Source organism: Neolamprologus multifasciatus, chromosome 15 (genome assembly GCF_963576455.1).
Source record: "Neolamprologus multifasciatus chromosome 15, fNeoMul1.2, whole genome shotgun sequence".
Lineage (NCBI taxonomy): Eukaryota > Metazoa > Chordata > Actinopteri > Cichliformes > Cichlidae > Neolamprologus > Neolamprologus multifasciatus.
This window is the reverse complement of record NC_140453.1, coordinates 17616229-17639791: the sequence shown is the minus strand read 5'-3', so window position 1 is coordinate 17639791 and position 23563 is coordinate 17616229. Positions and strand designations below refer to the sequence as shown.

Genomic DNA, 23563 nt, shown 5'->3' with positions numbered 1-23563 from the left:
AAAACAGAGACCTCCATCATGGCTGCTCCCTGTCAGACATCCTACAAGTCTTCAGTAAAGTCATGAAGAACATAATCCTTTTAAAAGGGAGAAAAAAATATGTGGAAGTCGTTGACACGGTATACATCAGGTTGGTCTGTCGGGATGTAGTGTACAAGTTTTCTAAGATGTTCACAGCTCAGATAGGAACATACTACACGGTAATACCAGACTTATAAACTGATGAATCTGTCATAGATAGAGTAAAAGGTGTAAATTTTATTTACTTTTTTTCCCTTTACCACATTTAAACAGCTTCTACCTGCCTAATGATGAGCATGATGAGGGAGCTGTTTTCACATCTCCTTAAAGGAAGTGACGTTTTTAATCAAGATAGAACATATTCTTATCAAAAGCTGCTTTAACAAAGAGGAGCACACCAAACCAGCACCAGTGTCTATCTCTCTCAGCTTTATTCAAGATTGTTTTTGGTAAAAAATAAAAGTAAATTTGGCATACAGATACATTCACTCGTCACGGATAAATGTGTTTGCTTGACTTAAATGTCAGTGCAACACTTTCATCAACACTTATCTCTAACCGCAGAGATACTGCCATGGAACTTTTCTCTAACTAGAATCATACATTTCCTATACATTAAAAAAGAACTAAAATCGTGAAATCAAAAGAGAGAGAACTTAAAAGCCTCCTTAAGGCCCCAAAAAATAAAATCTTTCCTAGATTGTGTTAGAAAAAAACAAACAAACAAAAAGCAGCTCAACTAGCATGCAAGAGCAACATTTGTCAATAAGCCTCAAGAACTTTGTAGGAGGAGAAAGGTTTAACAAAGTGATAGTCCAGGTTGCCGCAGTGGGGGCACTGCTGGACGTTGCTGTACTCGGAGAAATACTGCATCCCGACTCGAACGTCCACCACCGGTTTCCCGCAGTGCTTACAGTTGAGACGGGCCTGAGGACATACAGGACACAGGTCAGCAAACAAGAGGCTCAACTGAGGCTGGAAAAAGGCAAGATATCAGCATGGAGGTTCACTCGTGACTCCCTGGGATCTAAGTGTGACAAAATCATGTTAATTCAAGGGTCCAAGCAGCTTTAAATGGGTCTTTAGATGCAAAAAGTGACAGTGAAACTGGATAACAGACTGGATGCACTTTTACTACTATAATACAATCACTATTTTTAGACTAGCGTAGGTTATCTAGCTATTAGTCTCTTCTTCCATGAAACCAGCTTCCAGTGGATTCAGGAGACAAACACCTGTTTGATAAAGCTTATAGTTAGGACAGGCTCAAACTGGCTGCTAGGGGACTATCCATGATGAAAGGAGCATTTCTCTTCCCCATGTGTTTACATGCCACTATTTCATGACATTAACGTCAGTCTACTCTCTCCTGTAGTTTGTGTTTTGTATTTTGTCATTCACGGTCTCTCTACGCTCCTCTTTTTTCACCTTTTTATTTCGCCTCATGCTCCAATAGTTTGCAGCGGATGGCTGTAGCTCCCTGATCTTGGTTCTGCAGCAGGGTTCTTTCTGTTAAAAAGGGAGTTTTTCGTTCCCTATGTTGCCAAGTTCTTGGTTGTAGGAGATCGTCCAACTTTTGGGGTTTAAAATTGCCTTAACATTTCTAGAGCCTTGGGATAGCTGTTGCTATGAATTGGTAACAAATTAAGTAACAAATTAAGCGCTACAATTAGCAAACAAATGCTGTGCTTTTTTGCTATTTGGTAGATACTTTGTAGATGCAGGTAATGCAATAAAAATATTATACACCATATTCCAAATTATGCAAACATCCAGTTTGTTGTTTTCAGTTAAACTTGTGGATGGTATTGTGTCTCAGGGCTCTTTGGATCACTGATATGAATCTCAGACAGCTTTCATAATTAGTTTGCCAGGCAAGCTCAATTAAAGAAAAATTAGCTAAAAAGGACGTTCCAAATTATTAAGCATGCCACAGGTTCCATGCAATATGGGGAAAAAAAGGATTTCTCTGCTGCAGAAAAGTGTCAAATTGTAGAATGCCTTGGACAAGGTATGAATACATTCAATACGACACAAAAACTTAAAAGCAAGATTATTGTACTGTGAAGAATTTTGTGGCTGATTCTGAGCACAGACAGGTTAATGAGGAAGGTTTCTGCCAGACAAATACATCAGATTAAGAGAGCAGCTGTTAAAATGCCATCTCCCACAAGCAGAAATACATCAAGATTCATTTTCAAACAGTCTTCCAAACTAATGGGTGTCGTGCAACCCTGGGTTAAGGTTAGGAATCATGGGGAGAGAGCTGGTAGCCCCCTTTAGGATGCCCAAAGGTGTGAAAATGACCTCTGCAAAATACTGGTATGTAGTTTCCTATCTTCATGCATGACAATGCACCATCTCATCCTGCAACAAATACCTTTGTGGCACTGGCTGCTCTGGGCATAAAAGGAGAGAAATTCATGTTGTGGCCCCCATCCTCCCCTGACCTCAACCCTATTGAGAACCTCTGGACCATCCTCAAGCAAAAGATCTATGAGGGTGGGAGGCAGTTCACATCAAAACAGCAGCTGTGGGAGGCTATTCTGACATCTTGCAAAGAAATTCAAGCAGGAACTCTCCAAAAACTCACAAGTTCAATGGTTGCAGGACTTGTGAAGGTTATATCAAAAAAGGACTTTTGTTTTTGATAGAAATAGCTTTTGGTTTTTAGTAAATGTGACCTCCTAATGCTGCAAATTCAACAAATGACCATTTTCAGTTCTTTACAACCAATAAAATGTTTTGAAACTCTAATAGTTTAGAACAGTGTTTTTTAAGGTTTGTTTTATTTTTGCAAAAACATGGTTATCATTGGGAGGTATGTTCAATAAAATTTGAATTTGCAAAGCCAAAAACGATCCATTTCCACTAAAAAGCAGGTAAGCGGAGCTTCTATTGAGATTATTTAACCCCAGAAAGGAAGATTCAATAATCCAATTTCAAGTCAGACAAACAAAACTTTATATTAACAACGTGGAGTCAGTAGTTCAGAAAATGAGTTATACGTTGTCTGACTTTTTAAATTGGTATTGAATCATTTAACTTTTGTCAGATCGGTGCTAACAGTTATTTTGGTGTCCATGAGCAAATGTTGGCATCTGCAAGTAACATGGTCACAGCTTTGTGGGAGCTGCAGCTGTTTAATCTCTAGATTTGGTTTAGAGCTTTTTTAATTAACTTTTTGGCTCAAAGTGGCAGAGGAGAAAGCTGTAAACACAACACTGAATTGTTATCACCTCATAAATGGATAACCTTAGCAAACACCTGCTTACACACCCAGCAGAGATAAAGCATCATGTCACTGTACCTATTTGTTGTCAGAAATTACTAATACGGGGAAGGTCTTTGGTTTTTGCTCTTATTTCTTTTGTCTGTCATATTACTGTTCTTCTTCTTCTTCTTCTTTTCTATTTATTTCAGTAGCATGCTCTTCTATGCCCCTCGGTGTTTCTACCTGGCAACACGGTGAAGCAGCCAGTATGTCGTAGGTATACATGGTGCCCAGCTGGTGCCAGCTCCCATCCCAGCGTGACTTGCACTTGATGCAGACAATCTTGTGGACGCCCTCTAGACAGTCCACACAGATGGCGTAGAGGTGCATCAGCCGGCCTGTTGAAAGAACCAAAAGGAATAATTAATCATACATAAAAAAAATAAAATAAAATAAAACAAAAAGCCTCCTCAAAAGTCCACTGTCACATCCCTGCAGTATATACAGACCTTTACGTTGCTTCATGAATGCTTAATATTATTCTTTTTCTTGTGAGTGTGTTGCTCTGGTGTTTTTCCACTCCACTGCATTATACAGAGTCATTTTATTACCGCTGCCAAGAAGGCTTTTTTTTTTTCATTTGTGATATGATGATAGCTCAAAAAGTTTTCAATTAATTCTGAAAAAAAAAAACCCTTTGGACTGGTGTAGAGTGGGGTCATGTTAACAATACATTCAAATTTAACTTTCATCCACTGAGATCTTCAGGGTTAACTTAATGATTTATTGGTGAAAAAGGGTCAAGAAATCAGAAGTGTATTGTCAACATATAAAAAAGTACCATAAAAAGAATTCAAATATAATGTTACATTTGACCTCTGACCTCTTCTTCAAGGTCAATGGATTGTTCTGAAGGCCAAAGGAATAATAATGCTGCACAAAGCTATTTAAAACAATTTTTTACTTTTAAGTTAAACTCTAAAGTTTGGGGCCCGCCCCCTAGGGGGGCGCAGAGCCATTGCAGGGGGGGCGCGGCATGAAAAAGGGGGGAAAAAACAACAACGCTTGGACACTGCTAGCACGGGCGCCCACACAAACGCAAAGCAGGAGATGAAGCATCGCTGAATATGTTTCCAAACCAACTTCATTCTAAGCCAAAGACTAGAAAATATGGTGAAGCAAATCTTCCCTTTGGTTTCACCTGCACAAGTGCCAAGGTAGGTCTCCCCTAAGGAATTGGTTTTCCCTTCATCGGGAGCAGCGCTGGGCTCTCCAAATCACGGACAAACAGTATCCCACATTCTTGATTTGTAGTTCACAAACACTTGTTGTAATGACTAACTACTCCTGGCATTTTGGAGATGTTAGCTCTTTATACAGTAAAGTTACAGCAGGATACAAATAATATCAGGCTGATCCTGCCACGATTTGTCCCCTGGTTCAAATCACGGACAAACAGTATCCTAGAGCTGTTTATGTTTTTGAACCCATTTTGCACAGAGAGGCATTTTTTTTTTAAAAATGTATTGATAGCAATGTTGAATATTATTACAAAGGGGAAAAAAACAACTACATATAAAATAATCACACAGTGACGCCTCTGCCTTTCTAAATGGAGGGACAGTAACTGCGTGTTTATGTAAGCGTGTAAAACCTGAAGATTAGGGATGGGTACCGGTATCCGGTGCCATGATGGCAAAGGTTTTGACATAAACGGTAGTAACCAGACCGAAAAGCAGCGCACATTTCGGTGCTTTTTTCCCCTGAGCTGTGATACACTTTCTTCTTCCTTATATTTGTATTGGCGGTTGGCAAACAACTGAAAGGTGCATTACCGCCACCAACTGGTATGGAATGATACACTTTAGATTCTAGCCAATCATTATACGTTTCCGGGGATAGTAGGCGGGCCCAGGTACGTACGTTCTTTTAGAGCAGAGCTACAGATTAAAAATGCCCAAGGCTAAGCGGTCAAAAGTGGCTGTACTTCACAGCAAAATATGAAAACTCAGCAGCCTGCAACAAGTGCTTTAAGGTGATACTGTGATACTGTCAAAGGAGGTAACACCTCAAATCCGATGAAACACCTGGCGATGCATAGCGTTTTTTTAAAGCCGAGAAATGCGCTGTATTTGATAGCTTGCTGCGAGACCTCACACCATGCACATCTACTGCGGGTGTGGTGCCTGTTATCGGACCCGGAGTTAGCAACATCCCCCAAAAACCAGAAGATTAGAGTCCTGGCCCCTAGCCCTGCCAGTGTAGCAGAAATGATGAGGATGATGATGGCAGCAGCAGCCGTTCTTCTCTGCGTGAGTAGCTTAATGTTGTTCGTGTGTAATTTACGTTGAGTAAGCTAACCACGTTATTACATTAATGCATGTAAGGTGAACTAGCAAACATCATCATAGTTACATGCGGCTGTCTTCTTGTTTGATGGCAGATACTCCCTTCACTCTGGCCAAAAAGGCTAAAATGACCAAAGAAAAAGTAGAAAACAGCTAAACATGAGAGGTTTTTGGACAAAGTTTGTGTTTTTTCCATTGATTAAGCACTGCTTCCAGCCCAGAGTGATACCATATATGCCCTATAGCTGCAGAAAAGGCTAACCTTGTTATCTTTTTTAAAAAACAAACAAACAGCTGAACATGAGAGGTTTTTGGACCAATTTTGTTTTCCATTCTTTAAGCACCGGTTTGAGCACCGTTTAAGCACCGGCACCATTTCAAAAGTACCGGTTTGGCACCAGTATCGGATAAAACCTAAACGATACCCATCCCTACTGAAGATAGAGACAAAATACTGTTCATCTGACTATCTGCTATTCTGCAATTCCTCTCATGTAAGCAATAACGTGGTGCACAGTGTGACGTGAAAAATGGCACATACCTTTGACGTTGCATGACAAACTCTGTATTCCTCGTCCACACGTAAACGCAAAAAGGGAGTTTTAAAAAAATCTCAGTTTTTGGTGATTCGAAACGGCGTTTACGTGTGGACGAAACAGCTGCGTTTTCAAAAATACCCGTGTAGGTGCGGACGTAGAATAAAAGAGTTAGTAGTTTATTTTCTTACTACCTGTAATTTATTGCAGATTACTTGTATTTGCTTAATTGTTTACTAAATGTTTGAGGTGTGAAATAAACTGCAATGGAGTAAAATATGGGTGTGTGTGCGCATGCACGCGAGTGGGGGGCGCGAACATTTTTCTGTAAAACAAAGGGGGGCCCAGCGAAAAAAGTTTGGGAACCACTGTCCTACATAATGTTTGTGTACTCAAAGTAAACACCTGTCACTCTGCCCCTATGTCATTTTTACCACACTATTCCCTTAAAAGTAAATACAGCCCAGAGAGTGAGCTGTCTTAGCGGAGGCTTGAACTCTCTGAGTGCTTCTTCTTCATGTTTTTGCCACACAGTTCAAGCCTGAGTTATGATTATGTTTTCTGGGGGGTTCTTACTCACTTCTTCTGTTTTTAGCTCAAATATAGAAAAGTATCATGGCTACTATAATTTAACTGAACTCTTTTTTTCTTCACATCTGTTGGACACAAATTAAGCTACTCCTTCACCAACATTTAAATTCTGGCTGACAAAAAGCAGCAAAAATGGAATAAATAAGCCTTTCATACTGATGCATATCAAGGACATACATATCAAAGCTTGGAGGCCAGCACATCAAAGAAGCTTCACGCTGATTCACATTCATGTAGGACTGTGCAGAAGCCAGCAGAAAACCTTTCATGTCTATTCACACAGTGAATATTGGGCTTATTGATGGATCAATTTCTCTTTATATAAGGAAAACACAGTTTGAAAACACTTTAAAGGAGCAGGAATGTATAATTGAGCATCATGATGCACTAATAATTTATTTATAACCACTGAGAATATACATTTTTCATGATTAGCGGAAGTCCTGTTGTCGTACTCTGCGGTAGTCTTAACAAGGCGGTGACCCTGAGATCTCAGTGCGCTGCCACTTAGAAAAACATGCAAATACACAAAAACAAATGAACTTATTCTCATCAGTTTGAAAACGTAGTACAACCAAATACAGAGAACACAACAAGATGATTCACAGATCAGTTTCATTTCCTTTAAAGGTATAAATATCTGTTTTTACTTTAAATATTCTGATTGCGTGATGTATTATGACTTTATTACATTTGTTTGCTCACTTTTGAGTTTGACTGCCCAAGTCAGAACCTTAATCACAATAAGATCTGTGTAAACTTAAAGGTTTCATTCAATTTGCACCACTAAATAAAAATCTGATAGAAAATGGGTGAGGTTAGAAGCCTCTGTTATACATTTTTCCCTATTCTCCCTGCCCCATGTACCGTACACAGGCTGTATATCCTCACCAAATCTGATGTCATTCCCCTCTTTCTCAACTCTCCTGGCGCTATACATTAAAGGCAAAACAAAGCTGATGAAACAAATCTTGCGAGGTCCTCTACTTCCGCTATTTTAATCTTCTGTCTATCTTCTAGCCAGGCATTGTAAATACACTTGATTAATTGATGGTTAGCAACCGTGACGACCACTGAAAAAGCAGAAGTTCTGACAGATTGCTGTTCAAAATCAGACCGCTCAATGCTGAGAGAAATTTCAGAAAACTCAAATAATACATCTCAGACTCTTACATGCATGAATATTTACCTCTACAAATTAAGCACAGGCCTCATTCCATGCAGTTAAAACCATGTCTGACCTTGAAGGTGGCACGGCACATCGTACTCAATCTCATCATGGCGTGAAGGGCTGAGGAACAGCGTCCCATCCACCAAAGGAAACTGCTCAAATACAGGCAGCGCCCGGTGGCACAGTGCACAGTTGACCACGTTTCTCTGGCTCGCACTGAGAGCTGACAGGATGAACCTACAGGGTGGCGACACAGTAAGAAGAACCATCATCAAATCGCTTGCACTGAAAGTTCAGGCAGAGACAGGCATGCTCTTCTATGTAGGATATCAGCAGAAATGATTGTGGCACTGCATCTCGTGACCTAAATCAACAATCATTTCTTTGTTTTAATCAGTGCACGCAGTCAAAATTCTGCTAAAAACAGTGATAAGCCACTCTGTTTACAGGAGGTACAGAATTATAATAGAGGAAGCATATATGAGGAAAGAAAACCATATCATAGATCCATTTTAAGAAGCTTTTTTTTCTGAATATGAACGATGAACTGTGCAAAAGTCTCTGGCCGCCGCTCGTTTCTTTATATTTTGTTAGGAAGATTGGAAATACACAAAGTGATTTAGTGAAAGATGTGCAAACATAAATATGTATTTCAACAGAGTTTGTACAATTCTATCAAGCTGTCGCCAATCAGACACTTTCAGGATGATGGATCCAGATGGTAGATCAAAATCTGATACAACTATTCAGCATTTATATTTCCATCGCTTTTAACAAGATCCTCACCACCACTTGGTTTTTCCAGATGGCTGTAGACACAGTGTTTCACCTTTGTCCTGATGACTTCAGTGCATACAAATTCAAATTTGTATTCATCACTCTTGTGAAGTACCTCAGCCTTCTCTGTGTTTTCCTTCCTTAAGAATGGCTTCTTGACAGCCACCAATCCTTTGAAATCATTTCAGATATCCACGTTTTTAGGCCTGTCACTTCTTTTTTTGACCTCCACTTTCCTCAATATTTTTAGGCACACACTTCACACCATGCTGTGATATGCCAAGTTTTCAGCTAATAGCTGTTTGTTGTACAAAAGTAATACTCTATGCCTATCAAGCTGCGCTATCTTAGAATTTTTTTATAGATTCAAATAAATAAATTGGAAGAAATCATGCATTTTTATGACAGTCTGCTAGTAACAAAGATCTAATTTAAAAATTTTGCGTTTCCTAAATGGTCTATTGTGTGTAGACACAACTGGGTCACTGGGCTAGATGCCTATTTTAAATTTGAACAAGTCATAGTTCAGTATTAAGCTTAATGAACAAACAAACAAAAGCCTTTCTCTGAAAAAGATTAGGTCTTATCTAAGGATAAGAGGTGGTTTAGGACTTTTGCACAGTACTGCATGTAAATGTATACATGAATGAGTGCTTTGCAAATGCTGTAATTATATTGCAACTTTAACCGCTGTGTGGTTATATGATGTTATAACTGCAAAATGCTGCAGTTACAATATATTAAAACCACATGTGCCACAAGCAGCTGTGAATGTGACAACCTGCTCTGTGTGCAGCCTGCTCGTTCTTTACCTGTACTAAGCACATGTATATATGACCTGGCCTGTCTGACAGTGAATCACGTGCATTGCATGGGTACATCTGGTATGTTTAAAAGTCCTGAGTTTTATTTAGCATTTTCATTTAAAATAGGTTTAAAGTTTAAGATTTGCATGCAAAATAAACATTTCAGATTTATCACTTTCACTGTGTGTTCACTGTGTCGCAAGTTTAGTGTTTAAGAAATGTTGCAAGAAATAGTTTCGTTATTGTGCCATTTTTTAAAGCCTTTTTTAAGACTTCATTTCCCAAAAGCCCTACCTGCGCAGCTCCTCTCCCTGGCCTGCCTGGGCATCATCTTCCATGCGGACGTGGTAGGTGTTGAGCTTGTGGCGCGGGATGTGGGTGAGGAGTTCCGAGAGGTCCAGCCTCCTCAGGAACTGCACCGGGTGAGGGTGGCTACCATCACCCACACTGCCAGAGGTGAGCCGGTGATGAAGCGGGAGGGTAAAGGATAGCTGTAGCGGCAGGACAGACCCTGCATCTAAGTGAGGAGCACCAGCTGCACCGCCAGAGGCTCCCAGGGAGCAGCCTCCGCTCCGACCAAGAGATCCCCCAACCAACAGGTGTTTCCTCTGTGCGTCCATGTGGACGGCTGATTTGAAGAACTCTCCCAGCTGACGGGAACCCCGCATACCTGTTCCCCCACCTCCCGATCCGAGAGCAGCAGTGGGGGAGAAGGTGAAGCCAGTAGGAGGAGACTGTCCCGGGGAGTCACATGGAGATTTCTGAGGAGGCCCCAAAGGTAAAGGCCCTCCTATTGCATATCCCCCTCCTCCTGCTGCTCCACCTCTCTCTGTGGAGTTCTGTCGATCAACTGATTGTCTACGAGGCATCTCCTGACTAGAGGCCCTATTAGCTAGTTTGGCTCCTCCTACAGCCCCTACAAGTGGTTTGCTTTTCTTGGGCTCCTCAAAAAACCCATCCCCGGACCCTGAAGCCCCTCCGCTGGCTCCAGTCCTGCCTGAGCTCCTTTCCGACGATTTCTTCTTACGCTCATCCTGCATGCGTTTCACCTGGTACCAGTCGGTGTCCTTCTTCAGGTGACCCTGGCCACAGCGGCAGGAGCAGAACCTGAAGGCTAGGTCGTAGCCTTTCTTGGTCCACATGTTTTGTCGGCATTGCTTCTCATTCCAGGACCGCGCACGGCCGATGCAGTTGAACTGGACAAGGATGGAGCTCTCCCACTCGTAGAAACACTGTAGATGCATCCAGTTGCCATAAGGGCAGAGCTCGCTGTTGCAAACAACCCTCTGGCAGTCGTCCTTCTCCAGATCAATGGCACGGCTCAGGCTGCAGCCGAGAGGGGTTGCACACTGGGCCTCTGAATGAACAGAGAGAAGAGAGGAGGGAAAAGAATTTATTTATAACTCAAATTCATAAAAAGTTTAAAAGCTGTGTACAATGTAGATGAAACCAGACCGCAATGATTTGCAAATCTCATAAATCCATATCTTATTCACAACAAAGCATACAAAAAAACATATCAAAGGTTTAAACTGAGACAACAAAAGGTGAGGAAAGTACCAAAGAGAAACCCCTGGAGGAACACAACAGGACAGTAACAAGACTGGGTATAAAAAGAGCATCTTTGAGAGTTTCTCAGAAGTAAAAGATGGACAGATGTTCACCACTCTGCAAATAAGTGTGTCTACTGTGTCTGGAATAATTTCAGAATGTTCCTCAACATAAAACTGTGACAAGTGCGAACATCTCATAATGTACAGTACTGAGTATTTTCAAAAGATACAGAGAATTTGTAGAAATCTGTGTGTGCGAGAGACGAGGCTGAAAATCAATATTTGATGACCGTAATCTTTGCTAAAAACAACCATGTTTCTGCATCGGCTCAGGAACTACCCCAGAAATCATTATTCAGGGATACAGTTCATCATGCCATCCACAAATGCAGGTTTAACCTCTATTTTGCAAAGAAAGAAGCCAAATGTGAACATCTTTTTTTGCTCATTTTGAGGGTCACCGCACCGGATCATCTTCCTCCAGCTCCCCTTTTCTCAAGCATCTTCTTCTATCACACCAACCTTCTGCATGTCCTCCTTCGCTACATCAATTAATCCTCCTATTTTTCTCCTACCTGGCAGCTCCACATTCAACATCCTTTGTCCAGTCTGCTCACTATCCCTCTTCTGCAAACCATCTCAGGCTCGCCTCTCAAGCCAATCTTCATATGTTATTTTGAAGATTGTTATATGACGACATTGATCTACACCTATCAGATATTTGACAACAAATGTAACTGAGCCAATCAAAATTAGGGTGATTTTGCTCTTTTCTGTCTACAGCCTATTTTATTTCTTTAACTCTTCTAATAAACCTCAAGTACTGCAAACAATAAATCTGTTAATGTAAAATACATAAAATAAAACTAAAATATGAAGATTGGAAATAGCTAAAGTTAAAGATAAATGAATAAAAGTATTAATAAACATTCTGATTTGCTATTTACTGAATTAATATGTGTGTAGACATTATTTATATTATAGAATGTGACATAGTATTTTTGCTCTTTTAATTTCCTCCTTATTTACCTTCACGTTGACTCTCCAGCTTATTCGGTTTCCCATTTAATTTTTCAAATAATTCAATTGTTTTAGTTTGGCACCTTTTGTCCTCCAGAGAAAATTGTAATTACAAGTTAACCATTAAACTACAGCATTGTTTAATCCAGTGGTAACTTTTACTATTCATTTACTGCACAAGAACCTAAGAGGAAGTCTTCAAATTAAGTAAACAAAACAACAGCAAACCCTAGAAGCTAATTTTACCTTCATAAACTGCACATATGACGCTTTCAGCTTCTTAAAAGCTTTTTCGGTGTCTCGAATTTTGAAAAACTGAAGAGAGTTGTGGGGTTTTCTTTCACACAAACTGAATACACCACTTTGGGATTTTTATTATTATTATTTATTTTATTTTAATCAACCATTATGTGCAGCTGAAATACTAAAGGCAACAATTTATTCATGTCTTCAGCACAAATGCATTTTGGGTGACATTTTCCCTCCGATTCTCCATCCTAAGCTTCATCGCAAACAGACACAACATGGGGTGAAAATGTTAAACGTGTGCTCTCGGTGTCCTTGCTGCCTCATCTGCATCTATTTATGAAATTCAAGTAGGCCATCCTGTGAGCAGCTCTATTCACAGGATGCCAATTCTCAAATCTGGATGTGAATCAAACAAAATGTGGCCACACGGTCTCTATGAGAGGCTCATGATAATACACTGTGGGTGTGCGTGGGGGGGGGGGGGGGGGGGGGGTTCCTCCTTCCTTTTCCGGTACAATTGCAGGGCTTTCTTCTTCTTCTTCTTCACTTTCTAACTCACCACACAGCAGAAAACAATCCACTTTCAACACTGTGTATCACTCTGGTGTCTACAAGTGTGTTCAGGCTTTAGCATCTGCAGAACTAGAGCTTTGCAGAGATTTTGTAACTTCCAGTTAAAGGCGTCTTTCATACCATAAACCTGGTCCTAGACTATAAATTTATTTCAGTGAAGGTCTTCAATGAATTTTCGTTTTTAGTGCAGGAACAGGCTTAATCCACATCTGGGGAAACCTGCTGCAAAAGATAGATGATAGCAAAAAGGTAATTTTTTTTGTTAAAAGGCCCAAACTCTTCTTGGAACTTCCTACCTTCTGGTTTTGCAAACATGCACTTTACACTCTGAACTAAAATAAATAAATAAGTGTAATTACTAACTAACTAACTACCTATACAGTATATACGTTAGGTTTCTCTGATGAGTTACACGGTAAAAATCCCGATTTGTGCTTTGCTTTCCCTTTTAAAAAAGTCAAAGCAGGGCTTTACTTAGTCTTATAACACCGTAAGAACAATCTGTTGTCACTGGATGTGTAATGCTGCACTAGCAATACCTGACAGTTAAGATGAGGTTTGCTGTGAAGTGGTTTCCAGTCTCAAGCTTTGTTTAATCTGTACAGTTTGTATGAATGCACGCACCTCCAGCAGCTCCATGTCCGTGTGGGCTGCATTTGAACTTGAGTGCGCACACAAGCGGTGAGCTGTCAGTATTACCCTGGAGGAGGAAGGCCACAACCGAAAAACTGTTGTGGACAAGGTGCCCGTCAGGAAAAGACAGCTGAGGCCTGCGAGAGAGCCCGCGATCACTGACGTGCACGTGCAGACAAAGAAATAAAAGAAGGGTCGCGCTGTGTCGTTAACACCTCTTATGGCCACTTTTGACGGCGCTGCGCGTCACATTCACGGGCGATAATCCCTTATATTCCTAGAGGAGTTCCGAGGAGCCGAACTCCATTCATAAATTTCACGATTTCGTATCTCTCCCATCATCCACCTCTGAAGCCAATAACAAACTACGACCACAATCGACTTAAGAAACACCAACAGCCGCTGTCAAGTTCGCCTTAAATCCGACACATTAAGTAACACCTACTACTTCAGCAATATTTCAACTGCTTTGCCTACTGCTCGGCAATCGTCCTGTGCCCACACAAACCCCGAATGACCTTTAAAAAATAATAGAAAACCAGTTTCCCAACCACGATTTAAGCGCAGTTGAGCAATAGCTACTCCAACAGCTACAATTATGCAAGGCCTGAAATCGTGCTCGACAAATGTGGCCCATGTTTGCCACTATTCACGGAACCGTAATGCCGCACATTTTAAACGAAGTTTGGGCTTGAGCTGCAAGGAACAAGTGGATGGGGGGGGGGGATCGAGACATTTGCACCGTTGCAGTGAACGTATGTCACAGTCGTGCAGACAGACAGACAGACAGGGCTTCCCCCCCTGGCAGGAAGGCAGCATCACCAAACTTCACTACATCTGCGTCCGTTTCCTCTCTTACCACTTGAGCGCTCGCTCCTGGGTGCAGCCGCCGCGGCCGCGCCTCCTGTTGCGGCCGCACAGGCTCCATTTTCCTGCTCATCTCCGCTACTGTTCGTGCGTTTGCTTTTCTTTCCCTTGCTGCTCTTCTGGTTGGGCATTTTACAGGATTCGAGTGTCAAGTGTTATTTTCGACCTCTACCAACGGCTCCTGTCAGCGTTGTCTGACATTTCTGTGGACTCCATTTCAGCAGTGGACGCTTGCAGTGCTTTGTTTTTAATGCGGGCTTTTCTCTTTGTGGTGATGCTTTTGGGCCTCTTCTTGCACGGCGGGTTGAATTTAGTGCAGCAGGTCTAAGAAATAAGCTGGTATAACCTTTAGGAGCGAAGGCGTGTCCGTCTCTTGTTTTGATTCCTGCTCTGCTGTTCTCTTCCACCCCTGACGTCACGGGACCCCGCCCCCTAGTGTTGACCGTCAGCGATTTAGGCTGCGTTTGCGTCCCGTGGGAAAGCTCGGAATTTGCCCCTTCATAAAGGCATGTTTCGGTTTTTAGTCAGGTATATCAGATTTATTCCCAATATAGCCTTCTTACATAGAAAGTTCACAGAAAGGCCTTAGCAAAACAAAGCCTTAAAAGTTACTTCAGCTTCACACCATATGATATTATTATATAATATCTTTCTCTATACTTATTTTACTGTACTGTATTTATTTTAATTAAAGATTTTTTAAATTTCATTAAGCTATAGTTTTATGTCACATTATATACTATTGCCTTATGTACTCTACCACTTTCTCAAACCATTTGTTATATACCTGTTATTGTTAATTTAATTTTTTCCCTAATTGTCCTATCATATCTTACTTAGCCATTATTTATTTTTAAAAACTAAATAAATAATCTTTTTTTCATATCTTTCTTAAAGGCAAAAGCCTGAATCTGACCATTTCATGGTTATGGTGAATTTCACCAAAATAAGTAAAATAAATAAATAGTTTAAATGTACCATACAGCCCACCTTTCCAGTGTGAAACCACATGCACAGAAAAGAACCTTAAAAACTACAAATTAGCTGCAGTTTCTCAGAATTTGAATGAATTGGTGGGCCAGATTTACATTTGCAAAGAACTATGCTTTAGTTTGACACATGTGGCCGAGTAGTTTAAAAATTAATCAGATTCTTGACTGACTGTGATAGCATTAGTAAATTAATTGTGTTATTTCTAAGCTAGGAGAATACAGTAATTTGTTACTTGTCAGTACCTTTGTTATACCTCATTATAAAAGTACTTTTATTTGTCTACAGTGCTGTTATGACAGTGTTCCAGCGTCATCACCCATCCTCAAAATTTCCCCACTTAATGCTTCATTTAAAAAAAATAATTATGCCAATTCGAGATTACAGTTTATGGGAAAGTTCATTCTCCAAGTTGCTATTGAAGTATTCACAACAATAGTAACTATCAGTGCTATCAATAGCATTGTAAATGTGTACTTATCTCCATAGATAAGCAAAAATGGTGATCATTAAAGCACACACACGTTACACAGCCTCTGGTTAACTATTTAAATGAAGCGGCAGCCTCAGTTGGCACTAAAGTGAACGGTAGAAGAGGATGGGAAGTAATCAGCACCACATACATGTGGGGAAATATCACTGCCTCATTCAGGATACCAATTATTATGAAATAATTGGTATCCTGAATGTGAAGCTTCACAGCAAAACAGTATTCAAGGGTGCAGTAAATGTGTAACTCGCTGAATCTGTATGCCAATATAAGTAATTAAATCAGATAATTTACAACAGAGATGAATGAAAAGATTGATTGAAATGAAGTGAGAATATGTTATCAGCAGGAACCAGACTCCATTCATAAATCAGACAATTTACAGACCTTGCTTGTAGGGTACTGCTCAAAGCTGGTAGAACCTGACTAAAGATGATTTATAAAACAGCAGCCATCATGCTATAATTCAGCTTACAGTCAACACCCCAAGCAACAAATGTTTTCATAATGATGCTAATAAGTTTGCCATTACCACAGTATTCTCACACCACACCATAGTGGCCCATACACCATTACACAATCTTTTATTACAGTGCTTAGATGAATATCTTCCTCAGTTTAACATCTAGAGTCATAAAACACACAAGGAGACAAACAACAAAGTTTCAAGGCTTCGCATGTAAAGATTTTATTCCTTGGAATGTATTCCACAGTAACACAAACCTCTTCTAGGAATGTGTTATTGCCAATACAAAACACAGTAATGACACACTTAAACACATCACACAGGCATCCCACTTGTTCACAGAAATGGCTCGAGGTATTGGCTCGGCAGTGATCATTACGTTCTCCCTCCTGCCAAACGTTCGCTTGTAATTTGCATTTGTGCTTCGAAAGTCACCCGAAAGTCACGCCTGAGCATCAGCAGGATGGCAAGCAGCACGTTTCTGTGATCAGGTTACAGTTTAGTTTCATTCATAATCGAGTTGGATCCATTTGTGCCATTGATACTGAGAAAGAGAGAAATACACATTTCAAGTCAAGCTTAAACAAATACACCTGAATGTAAAATATTTAGCAAGTCTGACACAACAGCAGTGAACGTGACATTGGTCTCACAAAACTAGCAGACCAGGTGTTGTTTCACAAGGCTGATAACCAGCTTCTTATCACGAGAAGCAAAAAAATGTGAATGATAACATGATGGAGGCCTAATTTTAAAACAGAAAAAAAAGGATATGACTTTATTAAAGAGGTGTCAGCTACAAGATGTTACACATTCAAACAGCTTCAAGATTTTCCAAATGTATGGAGGCCCAAAGTGCTCAAAACGATATTAATTTACATTAAATGACTTAACTAAGATAAATTGTGTTAAAATTTTGTAAACTAAATTTTAGCTTACAAAGGAATTTATCTGTAAAGATTTGCAAATGTAATTTTTCATGGCTGTGTCTTGTCTGTCCATCTACACCAGCAGGAAAGAGTGATGCAGTTGTAAAACAAGAACATTGTGAATAATATTTTCCCAAATTTTCAGTCAGAATAAACTCTCTTATTAGTAGAAAGAAGCGGGCTAGCTTACAACCGGACGTGTCTTGCCTTTGCTCCAAATCAAAATGAATAGGAATTACCATTTGATTAATACTCCATACTGATTTCAAACATCTGTTTTTTGTTTTAAATCAACCATATCAATAGTTATTCAGGAAATTACTTAACTCACAATTTTGTTTTTCTATTAATTTGAACGGCTTTGGGCCTCCACAGTGGGCCAGGAATGGCTGTTGATGATATTTCAGAAAAACTGATAACAAAAATGGTTAAAACGGAATAAATCACCTACAAGTGCTGAATTTTGGTATAAGAGTTGTCATACCTGGTCTGCTAAGTTTTGTTTGACCTACAGTACAAAACAGTGCTAAAATTAAAGAAACTAACAAAACTGCAAATGCACCTTTTGTATCTCTAATTTAAGCCGCAGCACAATAGTTAAACAGATTTTGGTTGCTTTGTTTTGGTCCTGAGTCACCTTTAGCATTTGGCACCAATCACCCTGTAATTATACATTAATAAAAACTGCACAAAAAATACATTCGCCATTGCTCATCAGCTATTTCTATGAAAAGGCAATTTTTGGAGTTTGTTTAGCAGAGAAATTTCACTAATGACTACGTATAAAAAGATGGAATAAAAACGACTTTAGCACATTGCAGTACAAAAAAAAAGTGTTTTTGGTTTTTTTTGTTTTTTGTTTTTTAAATGCACTTGAGCTGTCATTTAGTTAGTTTCTATCACGGAGATGTTCTTAAATTTCCAAAAGCCCTGGTCAAATAAGAGGTAGTAGACATGTCTTGTGTAAACAATTACTGGAATGGCCGTTTGGTGGCACAGTTGGAGAGCACACACTACCCTTTGTCTCAGAGCTGGACAAGATTTTAAAGCACTTACACTCACCAAGTAATGAGGTCGTAACTCCCACTACCAAAGGGAGGATTAGCCTAGTGCAGCTTGGTATCAGTCACAAACAATTAGAGAGAGCAAATGAAAAGTGTACAGTAGTTTGCTAAAGCAGCTAAATCAAGTGAGCATGCTGTCCTGTGGGTCATCTCAGGTCATGATAATAAACTGTAGAGAGGCAAGTGAATGCATTAGCACAAAGTATTATATTCCTGATCTGTGGTCAAAATCACTACTTAATTTGTCACATAGAAAGCAAAAAAAACAAAACAATCCTATGCAGACATGCCAGCTGAGTCTGCCGGTGTACTGTTAGGTCAAATCTGATTGGTTATTGCAGTTCAGTTCAAATACTGAGCCTTGTGAAGGAAAGACCCGCAGCTGCTAGAAGACTGTCCTATCCCAACACCGGCTTCTCATTCTTGGAGCAGAATGACGTCAACGTTGTCATGGACGCCCTGCAGAAGCAGCTCCCCCTGGAAATCGATCACCTTCTTCTTCTTGGCGGCCTTCAGGGTACCCACCAGCGCTTCGAAGATGTTGGCACAACGGTCGTCATTAAACAAGACCCCGAACTTTACGCTACATTTACCGTCAGCGTCTGAAATAAGAGATTTAAACGATTGTTACAGCTTCGGGCAGACAATTAAATTGACTGTAGCGATTTCAATCTCAATTCAATTTCAAAATAAAATGAAACAACCTAATTTTTTACTCCAATTAAAGTACCAAATCATTTCAATTGATCCCACAATTACAGACATTCATGCCTATTATGTGTATGTAAACTCCTACCACAGCTGTACTTGTAAAATAACTAATGGATACACCTGCATTAACTCAGAGTGGTTTGATCCACTGCCGTGTTTATAGAGGCCACCCTCCACAAACGTGGCAGTGCCACCCTGTTTCCAAAAAACCTTGACACACCCCTGCTGCAAATGGCATAACTCTGAGTTTATTTGTTTCCTGCTTTAGAAGTGGTCAGAACCACAAATCAACACTGGATGACTGCATGATTGTTGTTTATTAAAGCTCATGGGATAATATATCAAAGTACTTCAAGGCAAACCATGTCATTCAGCAATATACAATGACAGTTTTGACTTACTTTTACTGCCGAGTCGCTGGATCTCTTGAACCAGCAAATCAATTTCATGGGAGACATTCATTGTTGCTGCAGGCGAAACAAAATGCAAATAGTTGCATTAGCTTTAAATCTGACGTCACGGTTTTGAGTGCACTAGACATGAAACTAAACAATTAAACCTGCACCGCACAATTCTGACCCAACTTGTCTATTTACTACTGCAGTGCTTTAGATTATTATGGTTGATTTATAACTCTGCTGCCAGGGCGTTTGGCCAGACTACATAAAACTTGGCTGCCTGTCAGCTCCTATATCGATTTTAAAATCTATTTACTTGTTTTTAAAAGCCCCTGATGGTCTTCTTGCTCCAGTATTCATGTCTCACATCCTCAGTGCGTAGGGCGCAGTATGGATGCTACATCCTGTGAGTAGTTCCAAAGTGCACGACAACACAGCTGAGGAGGCAGATTTTTTAACTTTTACACCCTGAGTCACGAAGCAGTCTGCTGTAGAGAAAGAGAGCACCAGAAGTCTCATATTCAATCTTCAGCCCAGCTTTTGATTGAATATGGTAAACAGACAATTTATTTTTATTTACACTTTCTTCATTTGATCTAATCTGTAGATTTATTACATTTGATCTAGCTTACATTATTAAATCAATGAGTAGAGCTTATAGATTATTGTGCATTAAAGCACACTGAAGTCTATGCATTGTGATGCATTTTATTTTTTCTAATATCTTCTATTGTACTTACAGGCCAATTTTAAATGTAATTTTAGATCTGTTTTTTTTTTTTTTACAAGTTAAAAGTCTTACCATTACACATTACTTACTTTTTGTCTAATAAACATCCGTGTAGCACTGTAAACCGACATACCTGGTGTCTGACTGATTTATTGAGTGATCATCCACCAGTAGAGGAATTTTCTGACTTTGGACAAACAAGGCTAGATTTAACAGCAAGTGCAGTAATTAAAGTTAGTTAAAGAGCTGTATTTCGTCAATAAATATGCGCCAAATTTTCCTTTTTTTTTTTTTTTTTTTACATTTTAGACAAAAGTCTTAACATTTGTTCTAATCATGAAATTGGGATTATCAGAAAGGCGTTTTTTCAATTTTGTTCCTTTTGTGAAGGGTGTTTTGGGAGGTGGGGGACTTTCATTAAAAGAAAACAAACTCAAAGTCCAGTAAACCCATAAATAAATGCAATTTAATTATATATATCAGACACATATAAAGGCACTCGGTATGAGTACAACATATAAAAGAAGGACTGACTGCAGCACTGCAACAAGCTCCAACACGAGCAGGGCGGACTCATCAATGCGGAAGTAAGGGATTAGCGTTCACGGCTAGCCAAACCTGCTAATACTTCTTGCAATTGATTTATTTCAGAGATGTGCAGTCATTCTCAAGTGCTGAATAATATTAGCAGCTCGGCGATGCTTTACGCGACTTCAGGTGCAAAAGAAAAGACTCCTCTGAGTGGCAGATGTGAGCTCGCCGGTATGATTAGCTTCTAACATCCGACAAATCCTCCGCTGAGACGGGAGCGAGGAGTTGTTCAGAACGATGAACGGTTGTAATAATTGATGGAAAACGATGTAACACAAGCGAATATAACACCGACACAAGGATAAGAATTTTACCTGATTACTTGGGCTTGTTTTTGCTTGTAATGAGGTGAGGGACGACTTTCTGATGAATCGGCACCGGTGGAAAATGATGCTGCGTTCAGAGTGCACTCGGAGAACTCCTCCCTTTAGAAATGGAACAACAAATTGGTGTAAAACGAACGGAGTGAAGGTGTTTAATATTCAAAAAATAAGAATATTAAACAGAAGCATGAGATCACTAAGTTATCTTAGTAAGAATATGCATGTAAAGATAATGCAGTGTTAGTGTTTATTTATATAGCACATGTGCGAAGCTCATGTGCTATATAAATAAATCAAAATAAATAAATCAAGCTCACAATGTCTCCAAGCAGTAAAAACAACAGAACAAAAACTTTACAAACACATAGATAGAAGTTGTCACACACACACACACACACACACACACACACACACACACACACACACACACACACACACAAACATTAAGTGTAAGCCTGTAGGAATAAAAAGTTCAAGTCTGTTTTCTTAAGTACACACAGCTGTAATTGACCTGTGGGAGCAATTGCAAGATCTGTACCCGATGTCCTGAGATGTCTTTACCTTAGGATCAAAGTATTCTAAAACAAAACGCAACACAAGACAAAAACAATAACAAAAAACCCTTCACAATAGAGCCTAACCAATATTTTGTTTTGGGAGCCAACACTAGTATTTAGGTCGTAAACAAATCCAGTAATGGTTTATATTCTAAATGAGGTCATTATTAACTGTAGTTCAAAAGCTACCTTGAGGACACTCCTTGTTTGCTGTAAAGTCACGAAATGTATACTATTCCCCACAAACTGCAGTTTACAATGTGTATAATGTCCCCCCCATAAATCAGAAGTACAGAAGTTCTTGTCCAACAAGCCACAAATTTCAGACATTTCCGCGATTAACTAATAATTACCTACTCGTAGTGGAATGCTCTGAAAATGTGCAACTGTTTTCATTTACTGGCTTAATTTGAGTAGATGTGACAAATTTCCTACAACATATGAAGGCAACACGAGCGCTCATCTGACTTCATCGTGACACGCTGCCGATAGTTTGATGGGCTGTGGCCCATATAAGGTATTGAAGAGGCAGGAGACCGCGTGTTGTCCTACGTTTCGGCCTTTCCAGACTATTTCTTGCATCTCCAAGAAACACACAGGTGCTCAGCGAGCACAAGTCCCATTGCAACACAGAAAGAGCCTATGAGCTTGTTAGAATAGTGTGCTGACTCCAAATGCTGTTACTTTTTCTGTTCTGCACATTGAACTCTATTCTTCTCAACCCCATCCCTATACCTCTTATGCATGCACTGCAAATAACAAAGCAGTGACTCCATCATCATAGTGTTTAGAACAATGCAAAATATTACATATGCGAAGGATTACTGACCGAGCAAAGGCATAAAAACTCAGAGGGCCCCAAAAAGCTGCAGTTATTCAACAAGTATCAAAATGCAGTTTAATTAACATGATCTTTATTTTATTTTATGTTTAAAGAGCACTATACAGAACTAGTGAGAAGCAGATCTTAGAAAGGGTTTTTTTCCCCCAAGTAGCTGACTGTTGCAAATGTGTCACCAAGACGCCAAGACGGTTCCAACAAGAACCAGAGTGAAATAACTAGAAAATAATGTATTGTTTTGTTACATAGTTCCAAGAAATGACTTTATGTGTGAAAACATTTCAAATGGCCACACAACTAATCATTGGAGTTAAATGTCAGAATATCAGACACAAAAAAACAACAACAATGGGCGACTTATTTGCGGAAAAAAAACATGTACATCTGTATAGCCACTGCAGTATAAAGTCGCGTCTCTATCAATTATGAACCATGATATTAGTGCAGCTTTTATTTTGAAACTTACTCATCCGGGTTCCCGCAGCCTAAGCAAGCTCGCGCTAACTCGGACGTCGCGAAGTGTCAAGCTAGCTCATGAGAAACCTGAACTGAGACCAGAAGTGTATACAGTGTGCCTTCACTATAAAAGAAAACTTCTATTCCATTTTTTAAAAGTGCTTTGAGTGTTTGACACCAGTGACAGAACTTGACAATTAATTATCTCATTTATGATTCACTAGTTAAATTGAAACATTTAATGGAAAATCTGAACAGATGTCGTTAGATCAGATTTCTTTCTTGTCTTTCTTTAAAATGCTCTCACATGATAAGACTTAGGGAAAGACTGCTCAATTTAATTGTTACCCATTGTAAAAGTTAAATTGGGCGTTTTCCTTTATAAATACAAGGATGCCACAAACATGAGGCCTTGGGCTTAATGTGGAGCACAGATTTACACAGAAATATGCCACAACTGCCGTCGTTCATTTGTGGTTTTATCCTAAACAACAACAATTGCACAAAATTGCATGTTGTGTTTTAATCATAAATACATTTGTTATCCGATTCTAAATACCTAGGGTCAAATATCTCCAAGTTTTTTGTAATTGTTACACTTACATGTTTCAGATTAATAAACTAATGTTAATGTCGCACAAAGATAACACGAGTAAAA

General features: G+C 39.6%; 2 protein-coding genes and 1 long non-coding RNA gene across 4 annotated transcripts in view; 1 reads left to right on the top strand and 2 right to left on the bottom strand.

Moving 5' to 3' along the window:
* LOC146501882 (uncharacterized) overlaps positions 1 to 7217 on the top strand; it is a 230233-nt gene extending 223016 nt beyond the window's left edge. The window contains exon 2 of the long non-coding RNA XR_014869512.1: positions 6184 to 7217. This is a non-coding gene — a long non-coding RNA (uncharacterized LOC146501882). The remainder of the gene's footprint in view (positions 1 to 6183) is intronic.
* On the bottom strand, positions 431 to 14854 carry heca (HECA ribonucleoprotein granule regulator). 2 transcript variants are annotated; one of them, XM_085133574.1, is made up of 5 exons: positions 14352 to 14806; positions 9759 to 10821; positions 7952 to 8118; positions 3479 to 3633; positions 431 to 948 (listed from the first exon to the last, which is right to left on the bottom strand). In XM_085133574.1, exons 1-5 carry the CDS (start codon positions 14488 to 14490, stop codon positions 784 to 786), a joined length of 1689 nt encoding a protein of 562 aa, XP_084989700.1. In that variant the 5' UTR covers positions 14491 to 14806; the 3' UTR covers positions 431 to 783. The 2 variants fall into 2 exon arrangements, 1 of the variants encoding a protein (XP_084989700.1); XR_014869510.1 differs by having other exon boundaries at positions 830 to 1155; positions 1596 to 3633; positions 14352 to 14854.
* Positions 14855 to 16511: 1657 nt separating this feature from the next.
* abracl (ABRA C-terminal like) lies at positions 16512 to 21171 on the bottom strand. The gene is made up of 3 exons (XM_085133595.1): positions 21043 to 21171; positions 19411 to 19476; positions 16512 to 18900 (listed from the first exon to the last, which is right to left on the bottom strand). The coding sequence occupies exons 2-3, from the start codon at positions 19469 to 19471 to the stop codon at positions 18716 to 18718; spliced, it is 246 nt and encodes an 81-aa protein (XP_084989721.1). The 5' UTR covers positions 19472 to 19476; positions 21043 to 21171; the 3' UTR covers positions 16512 to 18715.
* Positions 21172 to 23563: the final 2392 nt, after the last annotated feature.

Bases quoted from the DNA above. Each gene is read 5' to 3' on its own strand.
- abracl (XM_085133595.1), bottom strand. From the start codon at position 19,471: ATGAATGTCTCCCATGAAATTGATTTGCTGGTTCAAGAGATCCAGCGA. The intron at 18,901-19,410 runs GTAAGTCAAAAC...CTCTTATTTCAG, and splicing joins CCAGCGACTCGGCAGTAAAA to ACGCTGACGGTAAATGTAGC.
- heca (XM_085133574.1), bottom strand. From the start codon at position 14,490: ATGCCCAACCAGAAGAGCAGCAAGGGAAAGAAAAGCAAACGCACGAAC. The intron at 10,822-14,351 runs GTAAGAGAGGAA...CTGTTCATTCAG, and splicing joins CAGGAGCGAGCGCTCAAGTG to AGGCCCAGTGTGCAACCCCT. The intron at 3,634-7,951 runs GTCAGACATGGT...TTCTTTCAACAG, and splicing joins TGTGCCGTGCCACCTTCAAG to GCCGGCTGATGCACCTCTAC.